Source organism: Leucoraja erinacea, chromosome 9 (genome assembly GCF_028641065.1).
Source record: "Leucoraja erinacea ecotype New England chromosome 9, Leri_hhj_1, whole genome shotgun sequence".
NCBI classification, from domain to species: Eukaryota; Metazoa; Chordata; class Chondrichthyes; order Rajiformes; family Rajidae; genus Leucoraja; species Leucoraja erinaceus.
The window spans coordinates 62,978,891-63,004,014 of record NC_073385.1 but is presented as its reverse complement, the minus strand read 5'-3'; the positions used below and the strand labels follow the sequence as shown (position 1 = coordinate 63,004,014).

Below are 25,124 nucleotides of genomic sequence, written 5' to 3'. Positions count from 1 at the left end.
TCCATTCTTTTATTCCACAATTCAATTCCTCTTTTACAAGCATAATTCATCCAACCACTATCTCGCATCTCCACCCACTTCTTTTCTGCCCCTCTCCCTCTCACCCTCCCTCTCTCTCTCTCTCTCTCTCTCCCTCTCTCCCTCTCTCCCTCTCCCTTCAATAGGCTCCACATTCCATATGCCCCCTACTGACTTGGTCAATTTATAATTCAATATTCTATAATCCTTGTTGCTCTTAGGATTCAAATAACACGTGTTGTGCAGCCGTCTTTCCGTCACTCTTATCCAAATTATTTCCATGTTTATCCAAATACCAAATCACTTGTCAGTACACAACTTAGTACACAAATTGTAACACACTTTATCAGCCTGTTAAGCCCAATCCTCTATTTGTAACAAACCTTTGCCGTCTGTAAAGCCCAATCTGGATACTCTCTCTGGTAGCAAATTCACAAGTCTTTTCAAAACACTGTCTCTTCAAGACACATTGTCTTTTCAATACACTTCATTTCAAGACAACCAGGCTTTCCATTACACAATTAGTGACAAAACCTTTGTAGCCTGCTGTGCCCAATCCTTTAACAGGGCTCTCACTTAACTTTTTTTCCCTGTTGCCAGCCGGGCAACCTTGGCAGCTTTTTAGGTTGCCAAATGAAAGTTTAGGTAGTTGTTTAAGACGGTTTGCATGACGCGTGCGATAATGTGCTCGGACGAAGTACGTAGTTACCAGTTGGAATTATGCTCAATGAAACATTCACATATTATTTCTGTTTCAAATAAAGTCACAAACTAATTCACCAATCAAGACATGAATTATACCACAATGACATGCAGCAAAATTATAATACAGTATCTCAACTCTTTTCACACATTGCAATTAATGCAATTTCTATTAGTTCTTTCCACTTCCAAACAAAAATGTGGTTGGATTATTCAGCGTATGATCAACCTGTGTCAATAAATCCTGGACCATGGTCACATATATGCTTAACCATGCACACTGCAGATTGATGCAAGCATGTTTTCTGTGAAAGACCGAAAATTACTATGACATGGCCATAGCATGGGTTGTTATTGCTATTGGTACAGAAACACTCGCTTCCCACATAATTTAACCATAACAAAATATACAGGTTGCAAGGAAATTTCTAAAGGCATTTTATGATAATAGTTGTTAAAACTGACTATACCCATCTGACAGGTTAAGCATTACACTAACTGACAAGAGATGGCCAAAGGACATAACTGCAGCAAATATTCTTTTGGTAATATGTTTAAAGGTGTCAAAATGCCACATTACCGGACATTCAGATTAGATGTACGTGTTGTGAACCGCAATGAAGATACCCAGTTTGTACGCACCAGATTTAAAAATTATTGATAAACGCTATTTCTATCATTCCCACTTCAGAATTAACGTTAAAATTTCAACTGAAATATCTCCTGACCAAATTTGTGATGAATATGACCGACTGTAGAAATAAAACCTGGATAAATCCAACGTATAGTTGTGAATGTTGCTCATTAAATAACTACAGTACTGATACTCCATATTAAGAGCATTGATTTGCCGTTAAAATGAATTCTGTAACAACGTGTCAACGGTGGCAGTGACAATCGAACACTGCTGTTTTAATGTTTCACGTGTTCACAATTTAATTAATCCATCTTTATGGACTAAAACAAATAATAACATTGGGAATTAAAACACATTTGATTGCATTCCATTATCAAACATAGTCAATGTTTGCTCTGAAGACATTTTAGGCACAATAGGGTCAGGGAGGGGGGTTGTGTGAATTAGTGCGGGGTGGATAGATGGCGGGGGGGGGGGGGGGGGGGGGGGGGGGGTTGAGAAGGCAATCGGTGCGGAATGGATGAATTGAGACAGGTGAATTAGTATGTGTTGGTTGGAGTATGTAAAATTGTGAGGGGAGAGCATGGGGGATGTCAGGGGTGTTGAATGGGGATACTCAGTCATCTGTTGCTGGTTCCAGCTAGATCCCTGCCGACTACAGCCAAATGTGAAAGTTTGTTTCTTAAACAGCAGATAGCAACAAATGTTGAAGGTAGACCATGGCAATCTTTAATTGATTCGTCAAACGGGAGTGACAAAAGATCTACAATGAGCATAATCATTGCTCAGTGCATCTCGGGCTCCCATTTGCAGAACAAAGAACAGTTAGCACAATTATACATTTTTTTTATCAGTAAAATACTCCTACCAAGTCTGAATATGGCATGACTAAAAGGTTCTGTAGCCTTTCACAATATAGGAAAACTGGGCCCAAATCAAGCTCATCCGATGGCAAGTTATCTCTGGAGCGTCAGCTATTTTTTTTTCAATCTTGGCTTCTTTATGGCCTTGAAGAAGCACATGTTAATCTTAATGTCGATATTGAAAAGACAAACTGTCCTCCATATTGTGTTCCATATAATTTACAAAGTCATTCAGACTTGGCTCCGAGCCATTCTTTTGTTCTGCTGGTCTATGCTTTTGTAGAAGAACTACTCAATTATAGATTTGACCATTAGATTTGACTATTAGCTCTTTCACCAGTAGAGAAATTGTGTGTGTGTGTGTGTGTGTGTGTGTGTGTGTGTGTGTGTGTGTGTGTGTGTGTGTGTGTGTGCGTGTGCGTGTGTGTGTGTGTTATACACACATGCACGCACACACACACACACACCAGGCACGTGCCGTGAGTAATTACTCAAGGTAGGCAGTCAGTCGGCTTTTTAAAAAAAAATTAAACCGCGCAGGCGCAGATTGTTCTCTCCGTAAAACAAAAAAAATAAAAATAAAGATAGTAACAATTCAGTTTGCCCAAGGCTTCCAAGTCTCCTTTATTCTGAATTACTGAATGGCTAGGGGTGAAGGGTGATGGCAGGTGGAGAGATGGTGGGAAAAACGGGAGTACAAGGAAAAGTTGAATCAGTTGTCATCTAATTGAATGACAACACTTGTTCAAGAGACCAATTGGGGGGAGAGTTCCTTTCACAGCGTGTGGAGAGTCTGTGCCAGGGAGTAGAGTTGCAGGGAGGGCAGGAGTGTTGAGAAGGAGGGGGTCGGGGATAATGCCAGTAACTCACTCATTGCTGCTGCAGCACTCTGGACTAGAAGCCGGGGATAGAAACAGCTCGGGTAGCTGCGTGCGGCCGCCGGGAGCCGACAGCGGAACTGGCCGCCACTTCAGCGCCTTCTGCCGTCCCGCTCACCTCTGGCAGTGCTCTCCGTCTGAACACCTCTCGCCTGCGGCTCACTGACCTCGCTCATGTCAGCCGCTGCCCGCAAATCCTTAAATTCCCATAGCCGAGTAAACTCAATCGCCCTGTCGGAATTTAAGGATTTGTGGGAAGCTGACATGAGTGAGGCCAGCGAGCGGCAGGAGGGAGGTTTTTAGACAGAGAACTGCCGGAGGTGAGCGGGGGCAGGCAGAAGGCGCTTAGGTGGCGGCCGGTTCTGCTGTCCGGCCCGGCGGCCGCTCGCAGCCACCCAAGATACTTCTCCCCCCGGCCTCAATGCAGTGGCATTGCACGCCTCCGTGCAAGGACCGTGGCAAGTGGCATGATGCCGATCCCCTCCTTCATAACATTCGTGCCCTTCCCGCAACTTTACCCCGGGCCAGACTCCCCAAATGATGTGACCCCTACCCCCACACCCCAGGAAATACGGTATTTAAAAACATAAACACAAATTGTACTTACCAGATTATCGGTACATGTTCTCCATTCTTCTCTCTTTGTTTCCTAAGATACACTTAAAATAATGACAATCCATATTTGAAAACCCCGCCTAGAAACCAGCGCTGCGTATTCGCAATGCTGCATAGGCAGAGTTTCAGCTGCCTTCAGCCCCGCTTGAAATTGACGGCTGCCAGCAGCGCTGACGGCACGTGGGCTGCACATACCTGTGCGTGTTACAAGTGCTGCGGAGGAAGGCACGGAGAATTATGCCTACCTAAGAGATCGATCACTTAGATTGGCATAATTCTCCCATGCCTTTACTATTTATATATAAATATACACTGTTTTGTTTTCTCATTTATAACATTTACATATTCTGTTGTGTTGCTGCAAGTAAGGATTTCATTGTTCTAACTGGGATGTGAGAGAATAAACACTCTTGACTTGACTTGCTAATGTGTGTGTATGATAATTCCGGTATGTACAGTCGCTTAGTCCGTTCAGTGAAAACACCGACTATAATACTTTAAATCATCCCATTCATAGTGTAAGATCCTACCCACTGCCTGCCAGTTAGAGTAGCAGTGTGAACGTGTGATGACCTGCTTAGTGTTCATGACCTGAACAATAAAGATGTGCATGGCGAAACTCTTGTCGAAAGCCTAGCCCGCTTGTGTTTGATTCTGATATCGCCAAGCGCTGGTGAATGTTCGAGAAGGACTACTCTCATTATATCTGCATCGATCACTGCAACAATCCCGATGATTTGAAGGCTTCACTACTGTTGAATTTAGCGGGTCCGGAGGCTATAATACGAGCTGACTCGTTTGCATTTGCACCTGCTCAACTGGATGGGAATGGACAGGTATAGGTGCCAGCAAAATCTATAGACAACTCCATGGTTGAGAAAGTTTAGAGATCTGTGTAACCTGCCGTCTAACAGAATCCTTGAGAGTACAAGATTTTTTGCCCGAGTGCAACAGGCTGATGAGTCTGTGGAATAATTCATCAGTGATCTGAGACACATCAGTTTTTGATGCAGATTTGGTGAACTAACAAATGAGCTAATTCGAGATAAAATTGTGAGAGGAATGAGCGACCGAAAACTACGAGCTGAACTGCTACGGAATGCAAAACTGACTTTAGAGCAGGCTATTCATGCTTGTCGGATGGCTGAGACTATGGCACCACTGGCTGATTTTGATAGCACGAATGCTAATCAACAGTTAAATGTGAATTTGGCTAGTTACTCTCCTCAAAGATTTCTCAATGCGTCCAGCAAAGTTCAGAACATGCCTCACACGAGGTACACAAACTGTAACTATTTCCACCCCAGGGGGCACCAATTTTCCGTGGCCCATGGGAAAGTATGTCATAATTGCAAAAAACTCAACCACTTTGCAAATTGTTGTCGATCTAGTGGGATTACAGCTTCAAGGACGAAGCTGCACCTGATTCAACAAGACCCATCAGATTCAGATTCCCATGAACAAGACGAATCTTCCCACGGGAATGACTCTGATAACACAGACACTGAGTCTACCGTACTTTCCCTAAACCTGCGCACCCCAGGCAAAGTCACTGATCCTGCTGTGACCATGATAATCAATAACAAACCACTAATCGGCAAAGTCGATACGGCGCCCGTGTGAACGTCATGTCACTCAAAGTGTTCAACAAGATAAGAACCACTGAGCTCATGAAAAAAAACTCCTCCACTCTACATGCTCACGGAGGAGAAATTCTTCACCCAGTGGGCAAAGCCGATTTCAAATGTACCATCAATGAACAGATCAATAACTTGCTATTTTACATCGTTCAGCCAAGTTCTGAAACCCTGCTAGGCATCGATGCGTGCCATGACCTGGGTTTGGTCTATTTCGGGCGTGCTGTTCACAAACTCTGTTTGACAGAGGGACCTACCAGACAGATGCTATCCAACTACAAAGATTTGTTTTGCAACCAACTCGGCAAACTACCTACAATATACAAGATCATTGTCGACCATACAGTGACCCAATCGTACGAGCCCCTGACCGCGGTCCACATGGTACGCGTGAGCAAATACACAATGAACTGAACTGTATGGTCTCCATTGGAGTCCTCGCCGAAGTCAGCGAGCCCTCTGATTGGGTTTCTACCATGGTTGTCACCACAAAGAAAGACAAGGAGTTACGCATCTGCATCAATCCTAAAGATTTGAACACAGCAATTAAACGCCAGCACTACCCAATGCGGACCACTGAAGATGTAGCGGCACAAATTGGTAACGTAACGGTCTTCTCAGTCTTGGATGCCAAAAACCCATTCCGGCAAATCCCGTTAGACCGTGCATTAACAACATTCGCCACTCCGTTCCAGTGTGCAATGGAACAACTGTTTGCAGAATTTCCCTGTGCCATCATAGTTGATGACATTCTAGTTCATGGCCGCGATGCCACCGAGCATGATGAAAACCTACGTAAAGAACTGGACCGTGCCAGAGACATTAATTTAAAACTGAACCCACTGAAGTGCAAATTCCCGAAGTCACTTACGTAGGTCACATGTTCACTAGCAATGGGCTAAAACCAGATCCGCTGAAGACTGCAGCAATCAACGAGCTGTCAGTACCGACTGACGTCACCAGCCTGCAATGATTTTTAGGCATGGTCAACTACCCTGGAAAATTTATCCCCAATCTCAGCAAATTGTCAGCCCCCCTGCGTCGAGTAACCCACAAGGACAACACCTGGTCCTGGTACACAAACCACCAGCGAGCTTTTGAGACTTTAAAACTACAGCTCGCCAGTGCACCCACTCTGTCCTACTTTAATCTCAACCTGCCAGTTACAATCACCTGCGACGCATCTCAGTATGGACTAGGCGCTGCATGTTTGCAGACCTCTTTCAACGGCGATGTCATGCCAGTATCCTACGCTTCAAGAACACTAACAGTACCGAACATCGCTATGCCAAGATAGAAAAAGAACTGCTTGCCGTGTTTTTTGCCTGTTCCAAATTTAAAGACTTAATTTTCGCCAAAACTTTCACGGTAGAAACTGATCACCAACCGTTGGTCACAATCCCGAGCAAGCCTATTCATGCTGCCCCAGCAAGACTTCAATGCATGATGATGCAGCTACAACGGTTCGACTTCCACATTGTCTACAAAAAAGGTAAAGACATGCACATCGCAGACACTCTATCTCGGGCACCATGCGCTACTAGCGAACAACATCCTTTCGAACAAGAGGAATTCTCCGTTCTGAAGGTTTCCTTCGTTCCTACTGACCGCCTGCGTCACCTCGCCGAGCACACTGCCATGGATAAGACCTCCCAGCTGCTAACCTTTATTATTAAAGGCCAAACAAACAATCCAATACCCCCGCTGAACTGAGACCCTACTTTCTGGTACGCGATGAACTTGTGCTACAGGATGGAGTGATGGTAAAGGGTCACAAGATGGTCATCCCCCCTTCTCTGCATAATGAATACTACGAGGAGATCCACGGTGGCCACCCATGTGTTGAGGCCACCCTACAACTCGCTAAAGAAATGATCTCCAGGCTCGGAATGACCAAGTACATTCGGGACAAAACAGTCATGCACGATCTGTAACAGGCAAGCGCCACACCAGCAAAAACAACCGCTGCTGTCCTAGCCTGTCCCCTCCCTACCTTGGTCGTCCGTGGCTGCCGATATCTTCGACTGGCACGGGAAGCACTATCTCATGTTAGTGGATTCGTACTCAAGTTGGTTCGAAATTGATTTTTTACCAACCATCTCCTCTGAAATAGTTATCCAGAAACTCCGGCAGCACTTCTCCGTACATGGCATTCCAGCCCGCCTTCAGACTAATAACGAGACTCAATTCCCCAGCCAGAAGTTCAAAGACTTTGTCAAGCGCTGGAACTTTAAACATGTCACCAGCAGCCCAGAGTACCCACAGTCCATCAGACTTGCCGAACGCGCTGTTCACAGCACTAAACAACTTATGGAACGTTCCTTCCTGGCAAAATCTGACGTCTACCTAGACCTGTTGAACCTGAGGAACATTGCCAGAGACAGTGCTTTAGGCTCTCCAGCCCAACGACTGATGTCCCGGTGATCAAGACCTCCTCTGCCTGTGACACAGGATCACTTAAAGCCTAATGTTTTTTTCCCCACTGTAGTTCAAACGCGCGTACAATCCAATCGAGATGCGCAGAAATGTGCCTACGACAAGACCAGCATACCACTTAAGCCACTAACCCAAGGCCAAGTGGTTGGTTTGCAGACGGACAAAGGACATACCAAACTTGGGTTCGTTCATTGCCAAGCGAAGGAGCCACGCTCCTGCCTTGTCGATGTCAGCGGCACCATCTACAGACGCAACCGTCAACACCTTCCAGTGAAGGAACGACGTCCGGCGCTCCAGGGTCCTGACGCCCCTCCACTGAACTTTAAAGTGATACCCGTTCCAGTGTCTGCAGCTGCTGACCCCCGCCACTCCCCGCGTCGGTCTGCACTCACTTCCCCCCTTGTAACCGGTTCACGGGTACCCCCTCGACAGTCTTCCCCTACGGTGTCTCCCCAGAGCCCTATTGGCTCGCCCAAACGGGCACTAAACTTTTCAGAAGCAAAGGTTGATGAGGCCACTCCCTTCCGTATGAGGACCGGGCTGATTAGCAAGCTGCCTGTTAGATACGGCGACTACGTTTGCTTGCCAAGCCGGGCAAAATGACATGGCTTTTCGGTTGCCCGGCGGGACTTTTGGTGTCCATTGGCAATCGAGCAACCGTTAATTTCGAGCCCTGCATGCAAAGGATATGCAACTAAATACTAAACATGACTATAAATGGTCTGAAGAAGGGTTTCGGCCTGAAACGTTGCCTATTTCCTTGCTGCTGCACCCGCTGAGTTTCTCCAGCATTTTTGTGTACCACTAAACATGACTACTTTCATTTACATGACATTGCTGTGTCCCAAACATTATGGTGCCCTGAAATGGGGGGGGGGCGGACTATGTATAAACACTGCTGTAATTTCTACATGGTGAAACCAAAAATTATTAAAATGGCCTTTATTAAAATTGACCACATGTGAGTTTTTGCTATTACACTGATAAAATTGTGAAATACAGAGGCAAATAAATAAATGATGGGTCACTGTCCCAAATATTATGTAAGGCACTGTCTCTTGCTGTCCACTTCTCAGATATTTCTTTCTACTCCTGAAGACTCTGACCACTGCTGCGGTAATGATTCCACAGTAGACGATGGCTCCCTGCCATCTTACTCTCAACCTGATTATTCATTCTGTATGTAATCTAAACAGTATTGTTGGGTTGTTTAAAATTCCTCTTTAGGGCTAAGAAATTCTATTTTTGCTAAGAAGACTAACAGTAATTGAGGCATTCGTATTACATTTTGTTATGACAGGAGTATCTAAACATCCTGAAACTTCCAACTCCACTCCTCCTGATTTGTCTAATGCCACAGAAACTGACAGATCTCAGCACCTTTTGATCCCAGTGCAGTCTACCACCACTGCCCGGCCTGCACAGAATCTGCAACACACAACTGGACAGAAGATTATACTGCAGCCCCTCAGATTTCCAGATGGGAAACTCTTCCAACATCCAAATGGCCAGATTATCCAACTTCTGCCTCTACCAAATCCTGGTCCAGTGAGTCGACCAAATCTCCACCAAATGGTCACTCTTGCTGAACCGAATCCAGGTGAGCAAACTTTCAGAAGATTTTATTGGTTTTGTTCATCTTTGGCCTCATTGTTCATGCACTGCTTTTGGCTGAATAAAATCTTGAAGTGATGGGATGAGAAAAATGTGAACTCCCTTTATTTTAATATTACTTAGTGTGTACTTGGAATAAACTAAATTTTCGAAGAACTTAATTGTCAGAATTTGAAGTGAAGCATTTAATTTCCTGCAAATTAATATTTGTTTTAATATTCTGGTTAATGTTGTTAATTTTGATCATCTGTTTTTGTTGAGAAATGTGGCTTCTCTTGAAGGTTTCTAGAACAGTCATGTTTTGCATGTTCCCTAGCTGGCTGCTCAACATACTTGGCCTACATGCCTCCTTGTCCACACTTAAGGAATTCTACTCAGGCTCTAATGCTATTATCCTTTCTCACTGTTGCAGTGACTTCATTATTTTCTGGCTCCATCTCCTTTTCAGTTTGCCTGCCTGTCCCAGATATTGAATACTAGACTAAGTGCGGACTAAGTTGGGTACCCGTCCCGCAACGCAATATTCCCCCAGTAGCACTGACCTACACACGACACTGGATGTTAAAATGGCAATCCCAGCCCGGCATGCCTTCCCCAACTGCACACGCGGGGAGACAGCATAATTTTGCGTCACTGCCATGTCACCGGTGCCATTGCCAATTATGATTAGGCTGACGGGCCTCCCCCAACTGCGCAGGCCCGGCCGGCAAGTGGGGGCTCAATATAAAGTAAATTTAAGTTTTAAATGTCAATAACTTCTAAAATATAACATAAATCTGAAGGAAACTTGGTAGTTCACATCGCAGGATAATGGTGAGCAAGGTGGGTCTAAAATTGTAGCGATAAAGTGCACCATTTTTGCAGAGTTTTGGGAACATATATGTACAAACATCCAAACAAGAGTTTTAGTTATATATATATATAATATAACTATATATAGATGTAATGTAGATGTAGATATATTGATATATATATATGCATATAATATATATATGTGTATAATATATATATATATATATATATATATATATATATATATATACACTAGCCCAAATGGGACCCGTTGGACCCCGTTCCCCCAATGCAATAATCCACCACTCACCCGGGGGTGGCGTCGGAGGAAAGTTCTGGAATCTTTTTTTGTGATACGTTGCGGGGCGGTCTGCGCTGCGCTCCCCTGAATGAATCTTTCCTTTGGGGGGGGGGAAATGGACTGGAATCTTTTTAAATACGTCAATCAATCCTTCTCTCGTGAAAACACCCACCCCCCAGCCCACCCCCCCATAAGAAAAGTTTTGGAAACAAAACCTCTCCCCTATTCTACCCCCATGCACACTACCCTCCCACACACACACTAACCGCACCACACACCCTAACCTCCCCAACCCACATACACCAACCCCCCCCACACACACTAACACACCCTCACACACACACTAACCACCCACACACACACACACAACTCCCTCCACGCACAATAATCCCCACATACACTAACCCCCCCCCCCACACACACACCAACCCCCACACATTTACATACTAACCACCCCACACACACACTAACCCCCCTAACCACACACTAAGCCAAGGATCTGATTTAATTTGTTGAGGTGGAAGCTGCTGATGATTCCTACCCTCAGTCCTTCCCTCCCTCACCTCTCCTCTTTCACACTCCCCCACACAATGTTTAAATAACATTTCTTCTCTTCCCCTCCCCCACTTATTGCACTGGCTAGAACTTATCCCAACACTGTTCATTGGCAGCTGAGATCCCACTGTTATGTCATTGTTGGGTGGCGGAATGTTCACGGCAGCATATGTAAATGAGATCCCATTGTGATTGGAGGACTGTGAGATGCCATTGTGACGTCATAGCTGGAAACTGCCAGAAAACTCTCTCAGCACAGTCACAGCAATTTTTCTCGAAGTGGGGTTTTTTAAACTTTTAAATGTCAATAGACCCGTTGGGTCCCTGTCACATGGGAAGCCTCGTCCCTCAACACAACCAGTTCCCCAACGCAATATTTTACCACTAACCCGTAGCCCTCACAGGAGGCATGGTCCCCCAACTCAACCCATTGCCAAATGTAAGATTCCAGCACTCCCCTGCCTACCCCAGCAATAGACTTTAAATAAAATTGATATTGCACGTCCCTAATTGCAATACCAATTGAGCCTCCCCCTCCTGTCCTGCCAGGAGCTGTCATGGAAACATTGTTGCAAACGTCGGGTGTAGGGCTGGGTTATCCCATTCTTGTGAAAAGATAGTGGAAGCACTGAGTGTTCGTGTATTGCAACTTTGTATCTTGTTAAAGTTGGCTTTAATCTTGTAAAGTTGGCTTTTTTAAACCTTAAAATATCAATAACGTGAAATATAACATCAAATCTGAAGGAAACTTGACAAGGGCGACGACAGACAAAATCTGAGTAAAGTTCTGCAAAAATTTCACCGCTAAAGTGTACCGTTTTAGCGAAGAGACAATAACAGACAGAAACACACACACAGAAACAAGGCGAGTCCTTTATAAGTATTCTAGACTAAGTGGGACCTGTTGGGTCCATGTTCACACAGGAGGGCTGGTCCCCCAACGCAATAGTCCACCTCTCCAATAGTCCAATACAAATATTGCTGGCGAGAGGGGAAGCTTATTGAAGCACTAGTACGGGTGTCATGGGGTGAAGGGACTGGTTTCCAGAGGCCTAGTATGGACATTGTGGACCAAATGGATTCTTGGGCTGGCAGCTCAGTTAGTCAGGCCTGGTGGGCTGGCAGCTCAGTCACTCAGGCCTGGTGGGCTGGCAGCTCAGTCACTCAGGCCTGGTGGGCAGGCAGCTCAGTCACTCAGGCCTGGTGAGCTGGCAGCTCAGTCACTCAGGCCTGGTGGGCAGGCAGCTCAGTCACTCAGGCCTGGTGGGCTGGCAGCTCAGAAACTGCCAGAAATTCTGCCCAAAACAGGTGAGAGACTCTGAGAGAGAAGGGGGAGAGGATGAAGAATTAATTTTAGACATTTTTCATCTTTTTCTGCAGATCACAGCAATGAAGGAGGAAAGTCTATCCTGGCCAGGATCTCACAGGGAGTAAATGATGGGGTGGGAGAAACATACTGGGGTGATGTTTAATACTTGCAGGGGGAATACTTACTGATCGGCCAAAGGGATTCCTCCTGGGCTAGTACAGACCTGATGGGCCGAAGGGGCTCTTTAAATAAAATCTGAGTGAAATCTCAGTGAAAGGCACTTTTTCTGGATTTTCCCTAGCCTGGCAAGGGCCTTTTGGACCAAAATGCTCCTCCTGGGCTAATACGGGCATTTTGGGCAAAAGGGACTGGTTTCTCAGCTAATAGGGGCCTTGTGGGCCGAAACTAGTGGGTTCAGGCAGACCAAACAACTAATTTCATTTCATTTCCATTGCAGTTTCAAGCACAGGGCAGGCCGAACAGGTGATTGCATTTTCATATCACTTCCATTGCCATTGCAGTTCCAAGCACTGGGCAGGCCAAACAGCTGATTGCATTTTCATATCACTTCCATTGCCATTGCAGCTTCAAGCACAGGCCAAGCCAAACAGCTGATTGCATTTTCAGTTAATTTCCATTGCCTATGCAGTTTCAAGCACAGGGCAGGCCAAGCCAGACAGCCGATTGCAATTTCGCTTAATTTCCATTGCCATTGCAGTTTCAAGCACAGAGCAGGCCAAACCAAACAGCTCATTGCATTTTCAGTTCATTTCCATTGCCTTTGCAGTTTCAAGCACAGGGCAGGCCAAGCCAAACAGCTGATTGCATTTTCATTCCACTTCCATTGCCATTGCAGTTTCAAGCATACGGCAGGCCAAGCCAAATAGCTGATTGCATTTTCATTTCACTTCCTTTGCCATTGCAGTTTCAAGCACAGGGCAGGCCAAGCCAAACAGCTGATTGCATTTTCACTTCATTTCCATTGCCATTGCAGTTTCAAGCACAGACAGGCCAAACAACCCAACTGCGCAGGCGCGGCTCATTTCCCCTCATCCCCAACACTCCCTTCCCCTCTTCTCTCCCCTCATCTCCTCCTCTCCTCCATTCCCTCCTTCACCTTTCCCTCCCTCTTTTTTTCCCCTACACTCAATCACTCCCCTACCCTCAGTCACCCTCCCAAGCTCCATAACCCCTTTCCCCTCCCTATCCCCCTGACCCGTTGGGCCCCGTTTCCCCAACGCAATATTCCACCACTCACCCGTTTCCACCACTCACCCGTTCCCCCAACACAACCTGTTCCCCCAACGCAATCAATCCTTCGCACTTGGGGGGGAGGGGGGGGGAGGTTAGTCGCGCTTTCCCGGAGCCAATGAATGGACTCGAGTTTTGGGTCGGCGTCGGCACTCCCTTGAGCCAATCAATCCCTCCCACGTGGAAGGTGGAACAAATCTCACTCTCTCCTTACTCCCTGAAGCTACTGATCCCATTGTCTCTCTGTCACTTCTCCCTACTCTTCTTTTCCCTACCCTCGGTCACTCCCTCCCTCACCTCTCCTCTTTCCCACTCCCCCACTAAAAACTATTTTAAAATAACATTTCTTCTCCTCCCCCCATCCCCCACTTCATCAACTCTCATAGCTTGTGTATTGGCAGCAGAGATCACATTGTGATGTCATTTTTGGTTGTCGGAATGTTCATGGCAGCTGTGTAAATGAGATCCCATTGTAATTGAAGGAATGTGAAATGCCATTGTGACATCATCACTGGAAGGTGCTAGAAAAGTCTTTCAGTCTCTTATTATTCTCAATGTTGGCTTTTTTTAACTTTAAATATCAATAACGCGAAATATAACAAAGTGTGAAGAAACTTGACACGAATGACCACGGGAAAAAGCGGAGTAAGATTCTGCAAAACAAATTACGCTACTATGTACCATTTTGGCGTAGCTCCTGAGATCACAGACAGACAGACAGACAGACAGACAGACAGACAGACAGACAGACAGACAAGTCGAGACTTTTAATAGTAAATAGATAGACCAAGTGGGACCCGTTGGGACCCTGTCACACTGGAGGCCTGTTCCCCCAATGCAACCTGTTCCCCAACGCAACATTTCACCACTCACCCATTCCCCCAACACAACCCATTCCCCCAGTGTAATATTCCACCACTCATGCATAGCCCCCAACTGCGCTGGTGCAGCTCATTTTCTCTCATCCCCAGCATTCCTTCACCCTCCTCCACCCTCCTTCTTTCCCTCTCTTCCTCCCCTCCGCCCATCCCTCCCTCACCTCTCCCTCTTTTCCCCTACCTTCATTCACTCGCTCCCTCCATAACTCCTATCCCTCTATCCCCCACTCCTCCTCACCGCTATCCCCCCCACTATCCCTCCTCACCTCCCCCACTGCCCTGCTCTTCATCACTCCCTATGTTTTCCTCTCCCTTTATTCCCCCTCCTCTCCCTCCTCACCTCCCCCATTTTTCCCTTCTCCCTCCCTACCCCCTCCTCTCCCTCAATTCCCCCATTCTCCCTCCTCACCTCCCTAGGATCTCGATGTAAATCACCGTGGTCCCATTTTCAGCAAAGCGGCGATGAAGTTGTACATGAGGTGGGGGCTGTTGGTAGGGGGTTGGACGAGTATCCTGGAGCGGGGGGGGCTTGAGGCGGGGGCCTTCAGGGGGACGAGCATCCTGGAGCCAGGGGAGGGAGATGTGGAGGTTGTGGCCTACCTTGCCCTGGGTGCCACTTACCCGTGGAGCCGTCGTTTGCTGTTGTGGAAAAAAAGATGTTGATAACAATTTTGGAAAGGCCCCAACTGCGCAGGCGCGGTTGAGGACCCTTCTGGTGCCCTTTGTCAGTAAAGACGCGCACGGGAACTCTTCCCCCGACTGCGCATTTGCAGTTTTTAAACCTTAATGTTTTAAAATATACCATCGTTGTGAACAAAACGTGTTTCACTTACAGCACAGGACATTGATGAATATGGTGGCGCAAAAATTGTAGCGCTATCGTGTGCCGTTTTTGCTCAAATAGAAAAACTCTAACCTGCAGATAACAAGATGAGCGTTTTAGTTTAGAGATATAGATATAGATAGATATACTAGACCATGTGGATTCCTGGCACACGGGAGTGCTGGTCCCCAAACTCAATATTCCACAACTCACCCACAGCCTCCAACTGAGCAGGCGCGGCTGACGTGTTCCCCTTCTGACGCCAGAGATTCCCATTGTGACACAAGTCACGGCAACCGTCCCCAAGTACGCCTCGCCATCCCTCTTCCTATGCCTATCATCCATTCCCCCTCCTCCATCAGCGCTCCCTCCCCCTCCGGTTCACCCTCACTCTTTCCCCCTCTCCTCCTCTCCCCCACTTCTTCCCTCACCTCTCCCTCTCTCCTTTCCCCTACCCTCAGTCACTCCCTCCCTCCCTCCATAAGCCCTCTCCTGTCCCTACCCCCCTTAACATCATTGTGAGGTGGAAGCTACTGTTGGGAGAGGGGTGGTGTGTGGGAGAGGGGATGGCGTGTGGGAGAGGGGGTGATGTGGGGGTGGTGTGTGGGGATGGGTGGAGTGGGGGGAGTGGGGGGAGGGGGGGTGGTGTGAGGGGAGGGGTGGTGTGGGGGGAAGGGTGGTTTGGGGGGAAGGATGCTGTGCGGGGGAGGGGGTGGGTGGGGGGGAGGGGATGATGTGGGGGATGGTGGTGTTCGAGGGAGGGGTTGGTGTAGGTGGTGTGGGCTGGTGCTGGGGGATGGGATGGGGTGGGTGTGGGGGGGAAGGGAGGAGGAATGGGGAGGGGTAAATGGGAGTGTGGGGGAAGGGGGGGTTTGGGGTGTGTGTGGGGGGGGGTTAGGGGGTCCACTCAGCGGGGGGGTTACCGCAGCCACTCACGGCCACCTCCCCGCTCCACACAGCGGCTTCCCCCCGACTCCACACACCAGCTTCCACGACTCCACTCACCAGCTTCCACGACTCCACTCACCGGCTTCCCCGACTCCACTCACCGGCTACCTTGACTCCACTAACCGGCTCCACCAGCTTCCCCGACTGCACTCACTGGCTTCCCCGACTCCACTCAGCGACTTCCCTGACTCCAATCAGCGGCTTCCCGATTGACTGTGGGTGCTGGAATGGGCGGTGCAGTCCCGGCAAAAGACAGGAGAGAAGATTTTTAAACCTTAGTAACTTTTGTATTATTCCACCGATCAGATATGCAGTACTGTTTTTTGCGCAAATTTAAAAACACCGCAAACCGGAAGAGGACAAGATGAGAGTTTTAGTAATGGTATAGATAGATACTGGACCAATTGGGACCCATTGGGTCCCTGTCACACCAGAGGCCTGGTCCCCCAGCGCAAGCCGTTCCTCAACCCAATATTGCACTGCTAACCCATAGCCCCCACGGGCCGCGTAGTCCCCCAACTCAATCCGTTGTCGAACGAAAGATTCCATCACTCCTCTGCCTCTCCCAGCACTCCCCCTTCTGTCCTGCCAGGAGCTAGAGTAAGTGTGGCATGATGGCAACATTGTTACAATTGTCGGGTGGAGGAATGTGATATCTATGGCAACAAATACATTCTTGCCCTAGAAGGAGTACAAAGAAGGTTCACCAGACTGATTCCTGGAATGTCAGGACTTTCATATGAAGAAAGACTGGATGGACTCGGCTTGAACTTGCTAAAATTTAGAAGATTGAGGAGGGATCTTATAGAAACTTACAAAATTCTTAAGGGGTTGGACAGGCTAGATGCAGGAAGATTGTTCCCGATGTGGGGGAAGTCCAGAACAAGGGGTCACAGTATAAGGATAAGGGGGAAATCTTTTAGGACCGAGATGAGAAAAACATTTTTCACAGAGTGGTGAATCTCTGGAATTCTCTGCCACAGAAGGTAGTTGAGGCCAGTTCATAGGCTATATTTAAGAGGGAGTTAGATGTGGCCCTTGTGGCTAAAGGTATCAGGGGGTATGGAGAGAAGGCAGGTACAGGATACTGAGTTGGATGATCAGCCATGACCATACTGAATGGCGGTGCAGCGCCAGTGTTCCTGCATAGAAACTTTATCGTAGTTTGTTGGAAGCTGGCAGGATGACTATTATCAGTAAACATCTTGTTAAAGTTGGTAGAATCTGGTTGGCTTTTATATGAAATAGAACAAAATCTGAAGGAAAATTGATTTGACCTCTTCCCCTCCCCAATCATTCCCTTACGTCTCCCTCCCACTCCTTTCCCATACTCTCAGCCACTCCCTCCCTCCACTCCTCTCCCCTCCTTACCCCATCCCTCTATCCTCCACTCTCCACTCCTCACCTCCCCTATCTCCCCACTATCCCTCCTCACCTCCCCCACTGCCCTCTCTATTCCTACTTCCCACCTCCCCCACTCCCCCTCCTCAATCTTTTCTGCCTCTTCCACCACTCTCCCCTCACCTCCTCCCTCTTTCCCCTCTTACCCTCCCCAATCCCTCCCTCACCTCTCCTTTCCCCTACCTTCATTCCCTCCCTCTATAACTCCTCTTCCCTCCCTACACCCCTCCTATCTATTCCCCCTCCTCCCCACTCTCCCTCCTCATCTCCCCCACTTTCCCCACCCTCCCTAGCCCCTCCTCTCCCTCAATCCCCCAGGCTCCCTCCTCACCTCCCCCACTTTCCCCTCCCTCCTCTCCTCCCCCATTTTCTCCGCCCTCTCCCTCCATACCCTCTCCTCTCCCTCAATCGCCCAGGCTCCCTCCTCACCTCCCCCACCTTCCCCCTCTTCCTGCTCTCCTTCAATCACCCCACTCTCCCTCCTCACCCCCCCAGGATCTCGAGTTTGCCGCTCCTCTGCCTTCTTGCGTGCCCTGGAAAAACATCAGCTGTCGGCGCCTTCAGAACCAGGCTCAGGCCTCGTATCCTCAGCCTGGTCCCAGAGCACCAAAAACTACGGCAGCACGCCGGTAGAGGTGGGCGGGTGCCGGTGACAGACAGCGGACGTGGCCAATCAGTGCAATGATGGTGCAGGAAGGGGCGTCGCTGTTCCGGCAGTGACTGACAGGAGAGAAGACCATTCTACGCATGCTCGTTTTTAAGATTTTTTAAACTTAATAACTTTTAAAATATACCACCGATCGGAATAAAACTTGGCGCATTTGCAGCACAGGGGAATGGTGAGTAAGGTGGTTAAAAATCGTAGTGCTATCTTGTACCGTTTTGCACAAATGTAAAAACAACCCAAACCAGAAGATAAGATGAACATTTTAGTTATAGATAGATACATTGATATAGATAGATAGACAGACAGACAGACAGACAGACATTATTATTTGGAGACCTATTTGTCATAGTAACGTTTTCCTGCTTCGGCTCTTTTTGCTAACTGTTGTGTTCCTTCCTGACATAAACTGGTCAATCTTACCTTTTTTTGCTGTCTCAGCTTCCACGTTGTCACCATGTAACATTCTAGGACTCCACTCGGGCTCTTCCTACCACTGCCCCCATACTTTATTTAGCTTAAAGTCTTATTGATCTCCCTATCACTAGAAATCTGGTCCCAGCAAAGTTAAGATGCAGTGCTCGACAACAGGGCAACTCTCTCTAATAACCATGCCGATGCCTCACAAGAGAACCAGTGGATGTGGTGTATCTGGACTTCCAGAAGGCTTTCGACAAATTCCCACATAAGAGATTAGTATACAAACTTAAAGCACATGGCATTGGGGGTTCAGTATTGATGTGGATAGAGAACTGGCTGGCAAACAGGAAGCAAAGAGTAGGAGTAAACGGGTCCTTTTCACAATGGCAGGGAGTGACTAGTGGGGTACCGCAAGGCTCAGTACTGGGACCCCAGCTATTTACAATATATATTAATGATCTGGATGAGGGAATTGAAGGCAATATCTCCAAGTTTGCGGATGACACTAAGCTGGGGGGCAGTGTTAGGTGTGAGGAGGATGCTAGGAGACTGCAAGGTGACTTGGATAGGCTGGGTGAGTGGGCAAATGTTTGGCAGATGCAGTTTAATGTGGATAAATGTGAGGTTATCCATTTTGGTGGCAAAAACGGGAAAGCAGATTATTATCTAAACGGTGGCCGATTGGGAAAGGGGGAGATGCAGCGAGACCTGGGTGTCATGGTACACCAGTCATTGAAGGTAGGCATGCAGGTGCAGCAGGCAGTAAAGAAAGCGAATGGCATGTTGGCTTTCATAGCAAGAGGATTTGAGTATAGGAGCAGGGAGGTTCTACTGCAGTTGTATAGGGTCTTGGTGAGACCACACCTGGAGTATTGCGTGCAGTTTTGGTCTCCAAATCTGAGGAAGGACATTATTGCCATAGAGGGAGTGCAGAGAAGGTTCACCAGACTGATTCCTGGGATGTCAGGACTGTCTTATGAAGAAAGACTGGATAGACTTGGTTTATACTCTCTAGAGTTTAGGAGATTGAGAGGGGATCTTATAGAAACTTACAAAATTCTTAAGGGGTTGGACAGGCTAGATGCAGGAAGATTGTTTCCGATGTTGGGGAAGTCCAGGACAAGGGGTCACAGCTTAAGGATAAGGGGGAAATCCTTTAAAACCGAGATGAGGAGAACTTTTTTCACACAGAGAGTGGTGAATCTCTGGAACTCTCTGCCACAGAGGGTAGTTGAGGCCAGTTCATTGGCTATATTTAAGAGGGAGTTAGATGTGGCCCTTGTGGCCAAGGGGATCAGAGGGTATGGAGAAAAGGCAGGTACGGGATACTGAGTTGGATGATCAGCCATGATCATATTAAATGGCGGTGCAGGCTCGAAGGGCCGAATGGCCTACTCCTGCACCTAATTTCTATGTTTCTATGTTTCTCACGAATGGAAAACCACTTTTCCCACACCAGTCTGTGCTCCACATAGCCATCTAACTGACCCTATAATTTTGAGCCAAATTCCTCATGACTGATAATAATCCAGAAGTTTTTACTTCTGTTTTATTCTTTTTATTTAGCCCCTTGTCTAAAATTTCAAAAGATCCTCTGTATCCTACTTATAAAGTTGTTAGATACATTGGCCCCCGCTGGATTCTTCCCCTATGCTCCAGGCAGGAATTTATATTTGAGATTTACAGATTGTGGTGGATTGTAATAGGCCATTCTCACGGGGCGACTTGACGCAAGATGTAACCAGAGTGAAGTGGTCGTGGTCTAGCACAATATCACACGATATAACGGGGGGTAGATAAAGAGTTCCCACGGTACTCGGTAGGAGGGGGTGGGCGGGGGCGAGAGAGAGAGTGTAAGTTACCTAAAATCAAATAATTTAATGTTCATAGTGAACACAGACACAAAATGTTGGAGTAACTCAATGGGTCAGACAACATATCTGGAGAAAATGAACAGGTGGTGTTTGTGTTTATCTTCGGTAAAAACCAGCATCCGCAGTTCCTTCCTGCACAATGGATCTCAGTGTCAGTCTCTGACTCCCGTTGGCAGGCCATTCGGCCCACAGCCCGCCCAGCGATGACTAACCCTTGTCACAGGGGGATGGTGTGAAGGCGGAGTTAGACAGAGCTTGATTAATGTTACGGTTGGGGAATGGGCCATAATATGGCCAGGGAAACGCTGTTATTCGTGACGCCCCCCCTCCGCCCTTTCCCAGCTGTTCTCAATCGCACCCCTGGCCACACAAAAATTTATACTTTAAGAAGGAATACACGGAACATTTAAACTCAGAACGCTTCTAACCGAGTGAGCCATGTGAGCACTTTGATCATTCTCCCTGTATTTGCATTTGACAAAATAGTCTGAAAAAAATGTTTAAAAGTGTTCATACCTTTTGCTATGCCTAATTTGCCCTTACTTCTGCGAAAATAGTCTGATATTCGTAGGTGAAATGTCACCAACAATAAGTGATTCTATTATTAATTGACTAATAATTGACTCTATTAGCCGAAAATGCAATTCTGATCTAATATTATCAATGCCTCTGTCTTTGGAAGCAACACCAGCAATTTATTAAATCTGACTACATGCGGCACAGTGGTAGAGTTGCTGCCTCACAGCCCCAGAGGCCGGGGTTCGATCCTGACCATGGGGGAGAGAGAGAGAGTGTAAGCTACCTAAATTACCTAAGTCAGATCTGGGAAGAAAAACATAAAAAGCTGGAGTAAGTCAGCGGGTCAGGCAGCATCTCTGGAGAAAAAGAATAGGTGGCGATTCGAATCGGAACCCTTCTTCAGACATCCTAATCGGAATTGAGTCTGAAGATGTGTCTCGTCCCGAAACATCACCTATTTTTCTCCAGAGATGCTGCTTGACTCGCTGAGTTACTCCAGCTTTTTGTGTCTGTCTTCAGTTTAAGCCAGCATGTGCAGTTCACTCCTTACACGGGTCTCTGGAGAACATTGATTGGTAACGTTCCGGACCCTGCTTTGGAAAGGCATCGATCGCTAGTCGGCGAGGACCATAAAAATGCGGGACCTTTCAGTAAAGTCCCTTTTAAAGATTATAGTTATTTTCTTAACATAACTCATGAATCAGTTGATGTCCATATGTGGATGCAAATCTTTATTTTTTAAATTCAACCCACAGAAGACAATTTTTACTCACCTTCTGTCCCCTCTGTCCAGCTTCCGGGTTCACCGTTCGCAGAAGTTCCCACGGTAAACGCAAGAGTTGGTTACGGATATCGCACTGGCCATACGTGCATATAATGTTGCAATGTTCAACCACAAGTGTACAAGTTACTCTTGGAGAAATTCAAGCTTGTTTGAATTTTCTCCCAAGTCACCAAGTTACACGAGTACCTGCCGTTAGCGCCATGGTGGTCCACAAATGCCGTACGGTTATCGCACGAGGTTCCCACGATGTTCAACTCTGGTTAACTCTTGCGTCAAGTCGCCCCGTGAGAATGGCCTATAATTCCAAGAAAAAGGAAGAGAAAAAAGCTGTATAATAGCATAGTAGGTATTGTCGTGCCGCATAGCTCCCGCGGCTTGAGTTCGATCGTGGCTTCCGGAGCTGCCGGAGTGGAGTTTGCATGTTCTCCCTGTGACCACATAGATTTTGTCTGTATACTCAGTTTCCTCCTGTAACCCAAGGACGACGGATTGGCTCTTTGGTTAATTGGTAACTGGAAATTGCCCTTAGTGCAGATGGATGGTAGGAGAATCGGGGAAGAATTGGTGAGCACACGAGAGGGAATATATTATTAGGTATGTTACAAAACTTACCTTCCGCGGCGCGGCAGTTCTGCCACTGCCCGTGTGCGCGACTTTGGCGCCTCTGAGAGGGGGACGGGTTTAAAATGCGATTTTTCTGCAGCCTATTCAAATCGATCTCTGTCAGGTTGTTTAGTTGCTTCGACTGCCGTTTTATTAAGTTTATTAAAATTAGCGCTTGATAATTTAATTGTTGGGGTAAAATTAAAATCGTCTTCAAATGCCGTCAATGCCGACAACGGGACAGATGTCACGTAGGGGACAAGGCAAGGTATGCCGTTTATTTTTTCATATAAACTTGCTTCTTAGGATGCCTTTAATCAAAATTTCACGTTGCGAAAATGTGATTATGTAAATATACGAACCAGCAGCATTTTTCCTGCCGATATGGGGTTTAAATTCACTGCAACCGCAACGTTCCAAACCAGCGCGTTCCACAAAATCCCATTCGCAAGATGACTTAAATGCCCATTAATTGACAGGAATTAAACACTTCCTTCCATTTTGCCTATAAATTCATGACACTGAGATTTAAAAATCATGTTATATTGTGAATTCTTGTGTGAATGTTATTTGGACACTTAGGCTTTTTAAAAATGTTAACCTTTTCTTAAGAAATGGATAGATGTTTAGATCTAGTAATTGAATTTTGTAATTAGCTACAATATTGTAACTAACTAATTATATGCTTTAATTTCAGGTCATCCAAGTAAGATTGTTTCATATTTGTTTCAGAATGTTTCAATCTAAATTAACTGAAACTTTCACTCAGTTCTCTTAATTTTTAAGAAAGTTATGGGCTTTTGACTGTCCTCGATCACAGCTTTTGTGTTAAGTTAATGGAAAAGCAATAGGGAACAAGCTGCTAATTTCCGAGTATGAAAATGGCCATAACTGTTTTAATACTGAAGATATGAAAGTGAATTAGGTGTCAAATTAAACTTCTTTTTCTGCTTTATCTGATGGGATAAATTGCAGACTTGATTTTTTTAATCTCAAAATTTTGTAACATTGCTAGTCGCTGGCTGTGCGTATTTTGTTATTGATCACTGTTATGCAAGAATATCACTCAAACTTCATAATGGAGGACATTAGGTTTCATTAGTTTACTTGCAGCCCATAGGAACAGGCACAGTATCTCCCAGTACTGCAGTCTTCCCCAATGTGCAGGCATTCATGTAGTGAACTCCTTATAAGAGACATACCTGATAACCAAGGACCCCATTGCCCTAGTACATAGTACATAACATCGCTAATATTAGAGGAAAATAAACAGAACTAGGCCAATTTCTCTGATCGAATGCTGAATGGCGTAAGAAAAATGAATCGTCCTCTCACTAAACACTGACAAATATGACTTCTTCCATAATATAAGATATAGGAGCAGAATTAGGCCATTCAACTCATCGAGTCTACTGTGCTATTCAATCATTTTGCCCTCTCAAACCCATTCTCATGCCTTCTGCCATAACCTTTGACACCCTTCCTAGTCAAGAACCTAGCAATCTCCACCTTAAAAATACCCAGTGTCTTGGACTCCACAGTCGTCAATGGCAATGAATTCCACAGATTCACCACCCTTTGGCTGAAGATTATTTTAATTTCCAATTTAAAGGTGCATCCCATTGTTCTTTGGCTGTTCCCTCTTGTCCTGCACATTCCCATTACTGGAAACATCCTGTCCACGTTCACTCTATCTAGGCCGTTATTTATTCTTTAGATTTTAATGAAATCGCCCCTCATCCTTCTAAACCAGTGAGTATCGGCTCCAAGCCTACAAACTCTCCTCATATGTTAACCCAAACATCCCCAGGATAATTCCTGTAAATGGTTTCTGGACCTTCTCCAAATTCAGCACTCCCTCATATATGGGAGCTAACACTTCTCATAATATTCCAAATGTGGCCTCACCAGAGCCTGATAAAGTCTCAGCATTACCTCCATGCTTGCATTTTTTAGTTCCTTCAAAATGAATGCTTGCATTGCTTTTGCATTCCTTACCACTGACTCAACCTGCAAATTAGCTTTAACTTTTCTATGTTGTATTCCATTCTCAGAGGAACATTTGCTCACTGCTGGTTTATGGTGTCCAGATTATCTTTCTCTTCATGATGCTTAGGTTTATTGAGAGACACCTACTTACTGTATATGTAGTAGCTTGGAATTGGGCTGCTGTGAACCACTTCCTTTGCCATCCTCTTCTAAACATTTTTTTGTAGGGATTAAGGTATTAATTGCTTAATATTTTTTAGTATTTGTGCAATAATACATTTATCGTTTTCATAGCTTTTAGTTTAAATAATTGTCTTAACGTAAGGAGCCAAAAGCAGACTCTTCTCATCAACTAATATAATTCCTGCTCCAAAAAGCCACTCCTCGCTTTTGGGTCTCCACCTCCATCCCTTTCACCTAATCATCATTTCTGTTCTCACTTTTAAACTTCTGGATTTGCAGCACAGATTGGTGAAGATAAATATACGGAAGTGGAAGTCAACCCAGACAATTCCACACAAGAAGATAATTGCACCTACCATAATATGGAACTGGGCTGTACAAACTTTTAATTTATTTCTAATTTTTTATAAAATCAGTTTGTTTTATCTAA

At 46.1% G+C, this 25,124-nt stretch overlaps 1 protein-coding gene across 8 annotated transcripts in view; it reads left to right on the top strand.

Moving 5' to 3' along the window:
• LOC129700482 (MAX gene-associated protein-like) overlaps positions 1 to 25,124 on the top strand; it is a 196,367-nt gene that overhangs the window by 132,933 nt on the left and 38,310 nt on the right. For 6 of the 8 annotated variants that reach the window (XM_055640999.1, XM_055640996.1, XM_055640998.1 and 3 more), the window contains one exon: positions 9,087 to 9,386. The exons of the other annotated variants lie outside the window; for them this stretch is intronic. In XM_055640999.1, coding sequence (XP_055496974.1) covers positions 9,087 to 9,386 — 300 coding nt within the window. The remainder of the gene's footprint in view (positions 1 to 9,086; positions 9,387 to 25,124) is intronic. 8 annotated transcript variants of the gene reach the window in all.